The sequence below is a fragment of the Megascapheus bottae genome, chromosome 14 (assembly GCF_031878675.1).
Source record: "Megascapheus bottae isolate mThoBot1 chromosome 14, mThoBot2.hap1, whole genome shotgun sequence".
In the NCBI taxonomy this organism is placed as follows: Eukaryota; Metazoa; Chordata; class Mammalia; order Rodentia; family Geomyidae; genus Megascapheus; species Megascapheus bottae.
This window is the reverse complement of record NC_143522.1, coordinates 29234825-29248222: the sequence shown is the minus strand read 5'-3', so window position 1 is coordinate 29248222 and position 13398 is coordinate 29234825. Positions and strand designations below refer to the sequence as shown.

Genomic DNA, 13398 nt, shown 5'->3' with positions numbered 1-13398 from the left:
CTTAAATCTAAAGGGAAATTACTAAAATAACACATAATTGGCTACAAACAGGAATAGACCATGAAACACCTAAACAACAAAATTGATGTTATTTTTCTGTCCCAGTTGAACTGCAAGTCTAGAGGCAATAAACTTAGCACTTGGCAGAAACTGCATGCCACTAGGAAATGAGACCTGTGCCAAACTGGTCCTACTTGTGCCAATTCTAGCAATTGATTACTAAATGAGTCTAAAGGGCCTAGTGGCTGGGTATTGTAGCTTATGCCTGTAATCCTAGCTACTCAGGAGGCTGAGATCTGAGGATTGTGGTTCAAAGCCAGCCTGGGCACTAAAGTCTGTGAGACTCTTATCTCCAGTTAATCATGAGAAAACCAGAAGTGGCATTGTGGCTCAAGGGGCAGGGCAGTAGCCTTGAGCTGAAGAGCATAGGTACAACACCCAGGCCCAGAGTTCAAGTCCCACAACCAACACATACACACAAGCCTATTGGTGTCTCAGGAAAATCTTTTGGCAAGGTACACGGGGCTGCAGTTCTAGTCCTTTCTCAATCAAGAGGGCATTTTTGATCAAGCCCAAAGCTTTTCAGAGCCTAAATAGCCTCTGTCATACAGGTGGCCCAATAACACCCTTCCAGTCCATCCAAGAGATCTTGGAATGGAAAGATCAGCAGATGAAGAGTAACGTCACAATCTTGCTTTGGGTAAGTCCCTAGCCCTCGGGTCTTTAATTTTCTAATCCTTGACTGGTTTTACAAGGGGACCAAGGATGGATTTTGTTTATTTTTTGGTGCCAAGTTAGGGGCTTGAACTCAGAGGCTGGGCATTGTCCTTAAGCTTTTTATTGTTCATTGCTAGTGCTCTACCACTTGAGCCACGGCTCCAGGCTCCACTTCTAGCTTTCTGGCGGTTATTTACAGATAAGAGTCTCACAAACTTTTCCACCTGTGCTAGCTTTGAACTGTGATCCTGCAATCTCAGCCTCCTGAATAGAGAGGACTACAGGTATGAGCCACCAGTGCCCAGCCTGGGATAGTCACTCTACCATTAAGATTTTAGGTTTACTTTTGGCATCCCGCTGTCCCCTATGGGTCCCAGTACTCACCCTGGGGCCATGACAGGCAGCAGCACAGGAACCCTGAGAAAATGAGTCCTAGACTTACACACTATCTAGATCAGAAGACCACAGACTCTCTGAAGGCACTGACTTGACTTTTAGATTCTACTTAAAACCAAACAGGAAAAGGAAGCTGAACCAGAGACAAAGGGGAAACAAACCCAAGTTAAAAACTGAAACCCTAGGTAGAAAATAGAGAAGCAACAAGCTAACAGGGCAGGGCCCCAGTGTGGGTGGTAGAGAGCAGAGCATTGCATAGGCCTGAAACCCCCAGAGCACAAAACCTAAGGCTCTAAGAGTTTCCTGTAAGGGCAACAAAGCATGAAGCCTGGGCTGGAGGTGAGAACCAGGCCATGGTGATGGCTCCACCAGAGTCTAGTAGCGCTAGTGTTGTCTAGGTCAAAGGCAGCTAAGGGTCTGGCCACAATTTGTTTAGGTCTGGTCATTTGTTTTAGAAGCTGCAGGGTCAGCACAGATGACTTCCTATAGGCCCCCATGAGAAGGCTGCAAGCATACAAGAGAGTCCTGGTTGATCTTCCCAGAACAGACCTTAATATAATGTGTTTTGATTGCTGGTAAAGGCTGAACATTTGACTCTGGAGTAAAAATCTATATTTCTACACACATGTTTCTTTCTCATGGATATTTCAGCCAATAATTTAGAGACTGGAGGAAACATTTTAGGATTATAGGAAACTTGGCTCTATCTCTATTCATTAAGTGAGTATACAGACTGAATTTTCTTGGTTACAAAATGAGGTTAATAATTCTTTTTTCCCCTCTGCTTTTTAAACCAGCATTAATTGTACAGATGGTTTCTCTATGACACTTCTACAAAGGTATGCAACATATTCCAATCGATCTCACCCTCTCTATTACTCGAGATCCCGCTCCCTGCTTCTTAAAATGAGTTCAACACATTCCATCACTCCTTTTTCAAACATGATCTTCATACTGATCCTCATTCACCCTCTTCATTCACTCTTGCCTTTCTTCATGTTTCTCTCTCCATTCAAGTCTGCTTGTTTTACTGTGATTTTTCTTTTTCCTTGTCATTCTTGTTGTGTTTAGCCATGGTATTTCCGACATGCATATATTACATTTTGCTCTATTGTTTTCTCTTTTGTTGCTTAGGGTAATTATTTTTCCCAGCTCTACAGAAATCTCAGAAAGATTAAAATCATTCCCAATCTGTCTTTTAAATGTGCTGAAAACTAAACAAGAGTTGTGTATTATGTTAGAAATGAGAAACAAAACATTGAGGACTGGCAGAAATTGTCCTCACAGTGCTTTCACAATTTAGAAGTGAAGAGAGCCCCTGAACATGGTAATAGTATACCCCTGCCAACACTGCAGTCTGGAAGTGGAGGCAGGTGGATTCCAAGTTTCAGGCCAGCCTGGGCTATAGCATGAGACTCTGTGTTTAAAAATAAAAAGGGAGAGATAAATCTGTTAGTAGGTAGGTACATTAAAATGTTATTGCTGAAATACTGAAAAGCAGCTGTGCAAAACACAATATCAAAGAAAGATCTGGTGTTGGGCCAGGTACTGGTGGCTATATGCCTGCAATCCTAGCCACTCAGGAAGTTGAAATTTGAGGACTGCAATTTAAAGCCAGCCCAGGCAGAAAAGTCCCTATGAGACTCTCTTCTTCAGTTAACCCCCAGAAAATTGGAAGTGGTGCTGTGGCTCAAAGTGGTAGAATGTTAGCCTTGAGTGAAAAAACTCAGGGACAGCACATAAGCTCTGAGTTCAGGTCCTACAACCAACTAAATAAAAAGGATGCAAGATCTGAGCTGGATACCAGTTGTTCACACCTGTAACCCTGGTGAACTGGGAGGCTGAGAATGGAAAGATCATTTCTAGAGGCCAGCCTGAGCAGGAAATCTCTTCTCAACACATGGATGGGCACAGTGGTTTATGTCTGTCTTCTCAAGCTATTTGGGAGGCTAAGTTTGGGATGATAATGGTTCTAGGATGGCCTGGGCGCAGAAAAGTCCTCAAAACTCCATCTCCATGGAAGGAAGATGTGATTCAAACACAGGAAAGCCAAAGTAGATGGATCAAGGTTCAGGCACTCATCTGGGTGCAAAGCAGATGCAGAGGCATGGTTCAATTGGTAGAATGCCAGCTTAACAAGTGAGTTTAAACCTTCAGTATTTGCCGGGGCCAACCGGCAGCAAACCAGGGTTCGCAGATTGGGGTTCCTGAAATCGGGGGCAAGGACTAGGAAGAAATAGAAGAGAGACAGACACACCGGGTCCGCAGTCCAGGTAAAGACTGCCGTTTATTTTTCACTCCCACTTCTTCCCTCCTCCAGACCCAGGCAACCTCCAGGTGTTACATTCATATGGTAATTCTCAGGTTATTTACATAGAATAGGGCCAGAAAACAATAAGACAATAAAGCCATCGTCTGATGCAAGTCAAGGTACAGTTTGATTCCACTCTGGCTCCCAACAAGTATTGACATGTTCTCTCTCCTCTCCCTCCTTCCCTCCATCTCCCCCCCCCCTTTATACCAACAGCCCAGTTAATAATTTACTGAGCTAAAGAGAGTCGTTTCAGAAGAAGTAAAAATGGCCAATAGACACATGAAGAGATGCTCAACATTTCTGGCCATGAAGTTAGAGTGCCATTATCAAGAAAACAAACAGTAACAGATGCTGATGAGAATGCAGCCAAAAAAAAAGGAACTCTAATACACTGTAATGTAAACTTGTTCAAACACTCTGGAAAGTAGTATGAAGGTTCCTCCAAAAATTAAACATAGACCTACCCTAAGATTTAGTAATTCTACACTTAGGCATTTACCAAAAGATTATAAATCAGGATACAGCAAAGACACCTGCACAAGCATGCTTATTGAAGCACTATTCAAGTGCTTCAAGGTCCAATGGAATCAGCCCATATGCCCCTCAATGGACAAATGGATCAAGAAATTGTTATTTAATTCTGATTTCAAAATATTTGTTTTCCTACTGTTGAGATTTATTTCTCACTTAATTTTCCTGGGATCAGTGAAGCTCCTTATATGTTTCCTGATGAGAAGGCAATCTTTTTACATTTAGAAACTTGTTTTAGAAGGTTACCAAGGTGAATGTAACATGGCCACAAGGACATAATGTGTATTCCGAAACTGAGAGCAGTGTTCTAAAAAGATTAAGGGCTGAGAGTTTGGCCCAGTGCTTGCCTAGCATGCATGAAGACCTGGGTTCGATTCCTCAGTACCACATACACAGAAAAAGCCAGAAGGGATATTGTGGCTCAAGTGGTAGAGCGCTAGCCTTGAGGAAAGCCCAAGGACAGCATTCAGGCCCTGAGTTCAAGCCCCAGAACTGGCAAAAAAAAAAAAGGTCAACTGGTTAAGGTGATTAATACTATTCTGTCAAACTTCTATGTTCTTACATATGTTGCTTTGTATACCATGTTCATTTTCATAATTGTTTTTGTCAAAAGTCATTATGATTACTCTGTCATGGAAAGTAGCAGACACAAACTATAGTTATTAAAATATAAGAAGGGGGCTGAAAGCATGGCCTAGTGGTACAGTGCTTCATGCACAAAGCCCTAAGTTCAATTCCTCAGTACCACATACACAGAAAAAACTAGAAGTGGTGTTGTGACTCCAGTGGTGGATGATAGCCTTGATAAAGCCTAAGGACAGTGCCCAGGACCTGAGTTCAAGCCCCAGAACTGGCAAAAAAAAAAAAAAGAAAAAAATATATATATGAGGTCTTTTGTGTTTCTTTTTTTATTTCTTGAAGATGTTAGTCTAAGTGTACATACCTTCATGCCAGAAAGTGTCTTTCAGTTTCACCCCTCACTTCTTCTGTCTTTTACACTACTTCTTTTATTGGTTTCATTAAACAGGTAGTAAGAGTGAACCTTTGGGAGGTATTCTTTTAACTTTATCATGTAGCTTTGATAAGGTACAAGAATTGTGAGAAGGGACAAGGAAGTGGAAGGGCTTCTGATCAGTGTATCAGGAGACATGAACTCTCTCATCTTTGCTTTAACCTGTACATCCTTGGGTATTCATTTCCATTCTCAACACTGGCATCCCCATCTGGTCATTGAAAGAAACTTTTTAAAAAATAATTTTTCTTTTTTTGTCCTAGTCCTGGAGCTTGAACTTGGGACCTATACACTATCCCTGAGCAGAATTTCTGCTCAACACTAGTACTCTACCACTTGAGCCTCAGCTCCACTTTTGGTTTTTCTGGACAAGTGGAGATCAGAGATTCATGGATTTCCTGCCTGTGCTGGCCTTGAATCATATTTTTCAAGTTTCAGCCTTCTGAGTAGCTAGAATTACAGGTGTGAGCCACTGGTTTCCAGAATGACTTTATGAAAAACCCTGTATGGCAGGTCCTAAATTAGTTCCAACAAGGTAATAGAAAATATAACAAAAAAACAACAACAAAAAACCCCCACACTGGGTGCTATTGGCTTACATCTGTCTGTAATCCTCGTGACTCAGGAGGCTTAGATCTGAGGATCATGGTTCAAAGCTAGACTGGGCAGGAAAGTCCCAAGAGATCCTTATCTCCAATTAACTATCAGAAAACCAGAACTAAAAGTGGTAGAGCACTAGCCTTGAGCTCCAAAGCTCAGGGACAGTGTCTTAATCAGCACTATATTTGCTAAAGAACCTGGAACTATAGAAAGCAAAATTCATTCATTCATCCATTTCCTAAACTGTACTATTCTTATTAATTTTTCAAAAATCCTGCGAATGAAATCCAGTATATCAAACACACTAGACAAGTATTCTATGACTGAATGGTATCCTAAGCTCCAAATTATTCATATATTAATTGCCCTTAAAAGCTGGTAAATGCAATACCAGATAATAGGGCAGAAATAACCTTGGTAAATAACTTCAAAAGGCAACTTTTAGCTTTTCTATTTACAAGGCAGCTTTCACACACACACACACACACACACACACACACACACACACACACACACACACACCCTCACAACAGCCTTATGACAGATGAGGCAAGAATAAAACAATTTATACTGCCTCAATAAAAGAATAAGGAAGCCAGTGCAGTGGCTTACACCTGTAATCCTTGCTACTCAGGAGGCTGAGATCTCAGGAGAGTGATTTAAAGCCAGCCAGGTTCAAAGCCAGCCAGCCGGGGGACTTTAGGACTTAGGCACTAAAGTCCATGAGACTATCTCAATTAACCACCAGAAAATGGGAAGTGGAGCTGTGGCTCAAGGGGTAGGGGGGTGGCCTTTAGCTGAAGAGCTTAGGGACAACACTCAGTCACAGAGTTCAAGTCTCATGACAGACAAAAAAAAAGTGTTAGGCAAAAAAGTGTTAGGCAATAAAAGGTTAATTCATGGAATATATGTGAGAAATCCAAGAAGCAAAGCTCCACCACTTGCAACTCTTCTGAGAGCCTTCATACTAGTGTGTTATGCACTGTCCTTTTCTTTTTTTTTAAAACAGAATTGGGATTTTGTAATACTGACCATTTAACACCTAACTTTAACCCCCTGAAGCTTCCTGAAAGAGGCTAAGAGACCAGTCAAAAGCACAAGTTTGAATCAAGATGGTCTTAAGTTCAAATTCCAGTTCTCAGTAATGTTAGATAAGTTATTCAACCAGCATACATGTTTCCTCATCTGAAAGAAGTTACTTCCTAGGTTCTTAGGACAAAAGTACTCAAAGGGCCTAGTAGGTTACACTGAGCACAGACAAGGGCCAACAAGTATGAGAAATTCATTTATTCAGTAAGATAGCATATAAAACAAAAAATGTTAAAATACATACCAGATTTTCCTTTTATAAAATTAGAGTGGGAGGCAGAAATGAAATGATATATTAGAATTGACTTCTTTCTTTTTTAAGTTAGAAGATAGATTCAAATCAGGATTGCTATTTAAGCAGTATGTTTCTGAGACAGACTCAAGGTCTCTGAACTTTAGGTATCTGGTAGATAAAATGATAACAATTTAACCAGCAAACCTTGGAATCTGCCTTTAATTGCTGCTCACAGGGATTATAAAAATTAGCTCTGATAACATATATCTGGAACACAATGGATACACCTACACACAAGAATCAGAGGCTACATTTAAACTCAAAGACTTTTAATGTCACATGCATTTTTACAACTCAAACCCTTTTTTGTAAATTCCTGTAGCTTTGAAAATCTACCAAACAGCCTATATAGACTCTTCTGCTCATCTTATAATTTGGACAGATTCTGCCCATCCACAAACAGGTTTTGCTCACTAAATTCAGCATCCCAATCAAAATCCCCCAAAGACATTCAATGCCTAGGCATGATCAGGCATCAAAACGGCAACAACTGTTCCCTTTCCTGTCATTTCTCTTTCTAGGACCTACAGTGTCTGGCACATGGCAAGAGATTTTTAAAAAAGCAACCAAATGAGTAAACAAAAACCACTGTAAAATCTAGATGTATCCAGCTCTGTTCAAGTGACTTGAAATACAAGTGTGTGAAATGTTATAGTCTTCCATAATCCTCAATCAAGTTAAGAAGACTGAGAAAAATTACGTATTAGATTGTATGTTACATATTTCCTGTTGTTGAAATCAGAGAAAGGATAAACAGATGTAGTTACAGAGGCTGGAAAATGTTTATTGAAGTCTTGTTCATGCACAGGACTAAGAAAAACAAGGGGTTAGTGATAGGGAGCAGATCCATAGCTAAAATGGGATCTCTGTTTGTCATTAGACAAAGTCTCAACTCTATAGCTCAGGGTGGCCTTGAATTGGGACTTCTCAGGACTGTTCAACATCATAACTTGAGGAAGGGCGGTTCCCAAAGTACCAAGATCCACTCTTCCCATTCTCTCTTTTTGGTGAAGCAAGGTGTATTTACATTTCATTTATGGGCTGATTCATACTTGGCTCTTTCCAGAGATATAACCATAAATGTCTCAACCAAGCCCAGAATAACCAATAAGAATTTCTAAAAACTGTAGCAAATATGTCTGCCTCTTTTGTAGGAATCTCTACTCACTTTACTTTTCAATAAACTGAAGAATAACCATGCAGCCTTCATTTTGTGGCTTTGAAAGTGATTGAAGGAGCCTTTGACTATAAATGTATCTTCTTTCCAAGAGAAGGAATTTCATCACTATATATAATTCTTTAAATCACTGGATTTTTGTCCTGCTCATATATTCATCCTTATCACATTTTCCTATCTACCTCCTCATCTCCCTTAAGAGACCCTATCTAGACTTTATAATCAGCTGTCTAATCTACTGAATACAGAGCCACATTTTTCTTGCCTAAAAAATTGGGCAATAAAGTCCTGCAAAGGGGCATCTACTTAGTCCTGCTCCTGGTGCTGTTTGTGGTATGCCTGCTCTGAAACCTATGTATTACAGCCCAGAGATCATTCAAGATGAAAGAGTCTAGCTAGAGGCCAGTGGCTGTAATCCTAGCTACTCAGGAGGCTGAAATCTGAGGATTGCAGTTCAAAGCCAGACCAAGCATCAAAGTTTGTGAGACTCTTATCTCCAAATAACCACCAGAAAACTAGAAGTGGCGCTGTGGCTCAAGTGGTAGAGCATTAGCCTTGAGCCGAAGTGATCAGGGACAGCGCCCAGCCCAATGAACACACACACACACACACACACACACACACACACACACACACGCATGCACGCACACGCGCGCGCGCGCGCACACACACACACACACACACACACACACAAGATGAAAGAGTTTTAAGTTTCCAGGGCTCTAGTAACAAGTGAAAGTAGTATTCTTTTCTCTCTTTCAACACTTGGAATGATAAAGATGGAGGATAAGCTAGTCTCCAAGAAGGCACAAGATCTGCCTTGGCATTTGGCAAGTTATGTTATGTTATTTATTTATTTTCAGTCATGGGGCTTGAACTCTTGGGCCTGGGCACTGTCCCTGAACTCTTTAGCTCAAGGCTACTACCCTACCCCTGGAGCCACAGTGCCACTTCCCATTTTCTATTGGTTAATTAAGAGATAAGAGTCTCCAGGGCTTTAATGCCTGAGCTGGCTTTGAACCGTGACCCTCAGATCTCAGCCTCCTGAGCAACTAGGATTACAGGCGTGAGCCACCGTGCCCACCCGGCAAACACTTTTAACTAAGGGAGTGCCTCAGAATGATCAATGGAGCTTTAAAAAGTGTACAAGCTTGGCTTCCACCCTACATGCATGGATTTGGAAAGTTAGGGTGGGGAAACTGTATTTAGGTGAACATGGTTCACCCAGTTAAGAACAAGTACAAAGGATTCCCAAGTTGAAGGTTACTCTTGAAAGTTATTCAGTAGCTCCTCCTGCTGTCTGCAAAAACTACCACATAAAGTATGATAGGGGCCAGGGGCGTGGCCTAGTGGTAGAGTGCTTGCCTAGCATGCATGAAGCCTGGGCTGGATTCCTTGGTAACATAGACAGAAAAAGCTAGAAGTGATACTGTGGTTCAAGTGATAGGGCACCAGTTCAAGCCCCATGACTGGCAAAAAGAAAAAGTATATGATAGTTTCTTCTTATTGGAAGGGCTCATACATAGAAGACATCTCATACCTGTCTAATGCTGTCCAAATTAGTTCACTGGACATTTACTCATGATACCAGGCTCTGGAGATAAAAATGGACTGAGTATCAAGTGCTTACTGCAGACTCAGGTCTCCTTGAGGGTATGCTGCAGTAACCATGAACCCTTGATCGTAGGCTCTGGATGTACTGTGAGCACAAAGTTCTATATGATCCACTTACTTTAATTTCGGGGAACCTAATTAATCTCTCAGACCAGTGAATCAAAATGCTAACAAAGCCAAGATCCAAGCTCTCTGGCCACCCAATGTTTGGTTTGTTGTGTCATAAATACTTCAGGAGCAAACAGGATTACCTTTCAAAAACTGATTTTTGACATTCTGAATCTGGCCACTCAGGAAAGGAGTGCTATTAGAAATTCTGTATACTTTTAATACTTTCAAATACAGGATATTTCTAAGGAAATGCTCTAATGCTTTAGGTAAATTACATGAATTAATTTATTGAGTGTCTTTTAAATTCCACGTATCTATTAAACTATTCACTTATGTAAGTAGTCTCATTTAAGCACACCCTAGAGGTAGGTACAGTCCCATCTATGGATAGGGAAACTAAAGCATGAGGAACTTCAATAACTTAGCTCAAAGAAACAAAAGGAAGTTACTAGCACTAGAAAACATTTAGCAGGGTTTCTGGTGACTACTTTCTAAAGATAAACCTATTTGCCTCTAGCCGGCACGTGGCTCACACCTATAATCCTAGCTACTCAGGAGGCTGAGATCTAAGGATCATAGTTCAAAGCCAGCCAGGGTACTAAAGAACTTGAGACTCTTATCTCCAGTTCGGAAATGGGGCTGTGGCTCTAGGGGTAGGGGATTAGCCTTGAGCTGAAAAACTGAGGGACAGGACCTAGGCCCAGAGTTCAAAGCCCTATGATCCATCCCACGCTCCACCCCCACAAAAATATTTGCCTGTACAAGACAGTGAACCTCAGGGCAGAGAGAAGTCACTTGTCATAGGAAAAGATAATACAAACTAGGGCCACACACTGAGAAGGTTAAGAAAATCTGTCTTCCTCAGGTTTCATCAGGACACACCTCCTCTTCATCATCCCTGTTAATTCTCCAGCCTAGCACTTTTATATTCTGCCCTCTCCTTTTGGCTTCTCCCCACCCCAGTTTTTAGTCTGATTATTCAGCAATTCTTAAGGTAGTAATTTTCTGGAGGTAGAGCTGCACATGCATTTTTAATTGTAGCTTTTTAGAAAATAGTAGCTTAGAAAATATTTGTTTCATGAATGCTATATTAATAGCAAAAAGCCTTCTCACTTCCAAAAATTTATATGCAGGCCAGGCACTGGTGGCTCACACCTGTAATCCTAACTACTCTAGAGTGTTAGATTTGAGGCCTATTTCAAAGCCAGCCCCCGTGGGAAAGTCCATGAGACTCCTATCTCCAATTAACCACCAAAAAGCCAGAAGTGGAGCTGTGGCTCAAGTGGCACAACACTAGCCTTAAGTAAAAAATCTGAGGGACATAGCTTGAGTTCTGAGCTCAAGCCCCAGGAATACCCGGTGCCCCCACCCCACTACCACAAAAAAGTCATAGCCAGTTTTCTGAATTCACATAACTAAAGATAATTCTAGAATTATCCCTTAAGTCACAAGCAAGAGTCATATGGATCCAAAGTAGAATTCTATTTGTGTGTGTACGTGTGTGTGTGTGTGTGTATCCCACCCCACCCTCCATCTAAGCAGGTATTCTACAGCAAAACTATGCCTCTAGTCCTAAAGTGATATTGATATTCTAGAATGCTCTAGGACTCACCTCATTCCTCAAAGCAATGAGTCCAGCTATGTTCTTCCCTCTTAGTTTTACTGTTTCTAACATAAGAGACTACTATTACACTAAGCAAAGAAAAATGGAGATAGTACCTGCCATGGACTATTCTAAAAAGAAACATTTGAAGGACCAGGAGTTTGGCCTAGTGGTAGAGTGCTTGCCTAGCATGCACAAAGCCCTGGGTTTGATTCCTCCGTACCACATACATAGAAAAAAACTGGATGTGGTGCTGTGGCTCAAGTGGTAGAGAACTAGCCTTGAAAAAGCTGAAGGACAGTGCCCAGGCCCTGAGTTCAAGACCCAGGACTGGCAAAATAAAAAAAGTAACATTTGAACCAACTAAACGTTATTAAGTTTGCCTTGATATCCAAATATAATATGTAAGCATAGCAATATTTTTTTGTTTATATACTTCTTTCATACATTTCCTCAAAATAGTCTTTTTTTTTTCCTATAAAAGAGGTAATCAAGGCCAAGATAAATAAAATGACTTATTCATGGTCACAGATGTTTTTGGATTCCAGATTTACAACATTGCCTCTTTAAGTAAAACTCACCAAGCACTGTGATACATTTTTAATAATGGAGGATACACTGGCATTTTCTGCTTTGCCAACCTGCCAGCTAATTTGTGTGTTGCCAAAAAATGGCACTCAGTAGTAAGACAGACATGAATAAACCTGTTAAGTCAATGAAGTTTGCAGATCCTTCTCTGTTCTTTGCTCTTCTGTCTTATGTCCCCCGGCCCCCAAGTCCTCCAACCAGATGCTCCTACTGTCACCTCCTTGAGATCCCTGAAGTTGCACATTCTAAAAGGTTCTAGGGGATCAAAGAGAATAACCATAACAAGCTCCTCACAGTTAGCAGCTGTGGCTTGTTTAATTCAAATTTTGTTAGCAATAATCCAATACTACCTACTAGAGCTGACAGCATGCTACCAGTTGGTGATGATACAAAGTGACCAAGATAACCTTGATCTTCACTCATCATACAGAATGCATTCACAGTGAGATCACACTGCCATATGCATGGCATAGAGATGAGTATAAGATCTATGAAGCTGAGTACCAATGGCTCAAGTTTATAATCCTAACTATTCAGGAGGGTGAGATCTGAGGATCCTGATTCAGAGCCAGCCCAGGCAGGAAAGTCCCTGCGATTCATACCTCCAATCAGCCACCAGAAAACTGAAAGCAGAGCTGAGGCAAAATGGTGGTGTGGTGGGGCCGGGAGTTTGGCCTAGTGGTAGAGTGCTTGCCTAGCATGCACGAAGACCCGGGTTCGATTCCTTGGTACCACATACTTAGAAAAAGCCGGACATGGTGCTGAGGCTCAAGTGGTAGAGCTCTAGCCTTGAGAAAAATCCAAGGACAGTGCTCAGCCCCTGAGCTTAAGTCCAGGACTGGTAAAAAAAAAAAAAAAAAAATGGTGGTGTGGGGGCCGTGAGTTTGGCCTAGTGGTAGAGTCTTGCCTAGCATGCACGAAGAGCCAGGTTCGATTCCTCGGTACCATATACGTAGAAAAAAGCCAGAAATGGTGCTTGGCTCAAGTGGTAGAGCTCTAGCCTTGAGAAAGTCCAAGGACAGTGCCCAGGCCCTGAGTTCAAGCCCCCAGACTGGCCAAAAAAAAGAAAAAAAAAAAGGTGGTGTGCTAGCTTTGAGTGAAAAAGTTTAGGGACAGTGTCCAGGCCTGAGTTCAAACCTTAGGCTTGGCGCATGTGTGCACATATTCACAATTTGTATAAGTTCTCAAGCAATTAATAGTCCCCAAAAAGAGTAATGGTATGTTAACACTGGGTATCCATATCATATTTTCCTTTTATAATGAATGTGGCTCTTGGTATGCATGTGTCCACACATGAAGCCTAAAAGCATGTGTAGATAACCTAATGGAATTGCCCCAGAATCCACTTTTC

General features: G+C 41.4%; 1 protein-coding gene across 5 annotated transcripts in view; it reads right to left on the bottom strand.

Moving 5' to 3' along the window:
* Evl (Enah/Vasp-like) overlaps positions 1 to 13398 on the bottom strand; it is a 91610-nt gene that overhangs the window by 45864 nt on the left and 32348 nt on the right. The window contains exon 1 of one of the 5 annotated variants that reach the window (XM_090344818.1): positions 1102 to 1203. The exons of the other annotated variants lie outside the window; for them this stretch is intronic. Within the exon in view, the coding sequence (XP_090200944.1) occupies positions 1102 to 1112 (11 nt within the window). The 5' untranslated portion in view covers positions 1113 to 1203. Of the gene's footprint in view, positions 1 to 1101; positions 1204 to 13398 lie in introns of those variants that run through there. 5 annotated transcript variants of the gene reach the window in all.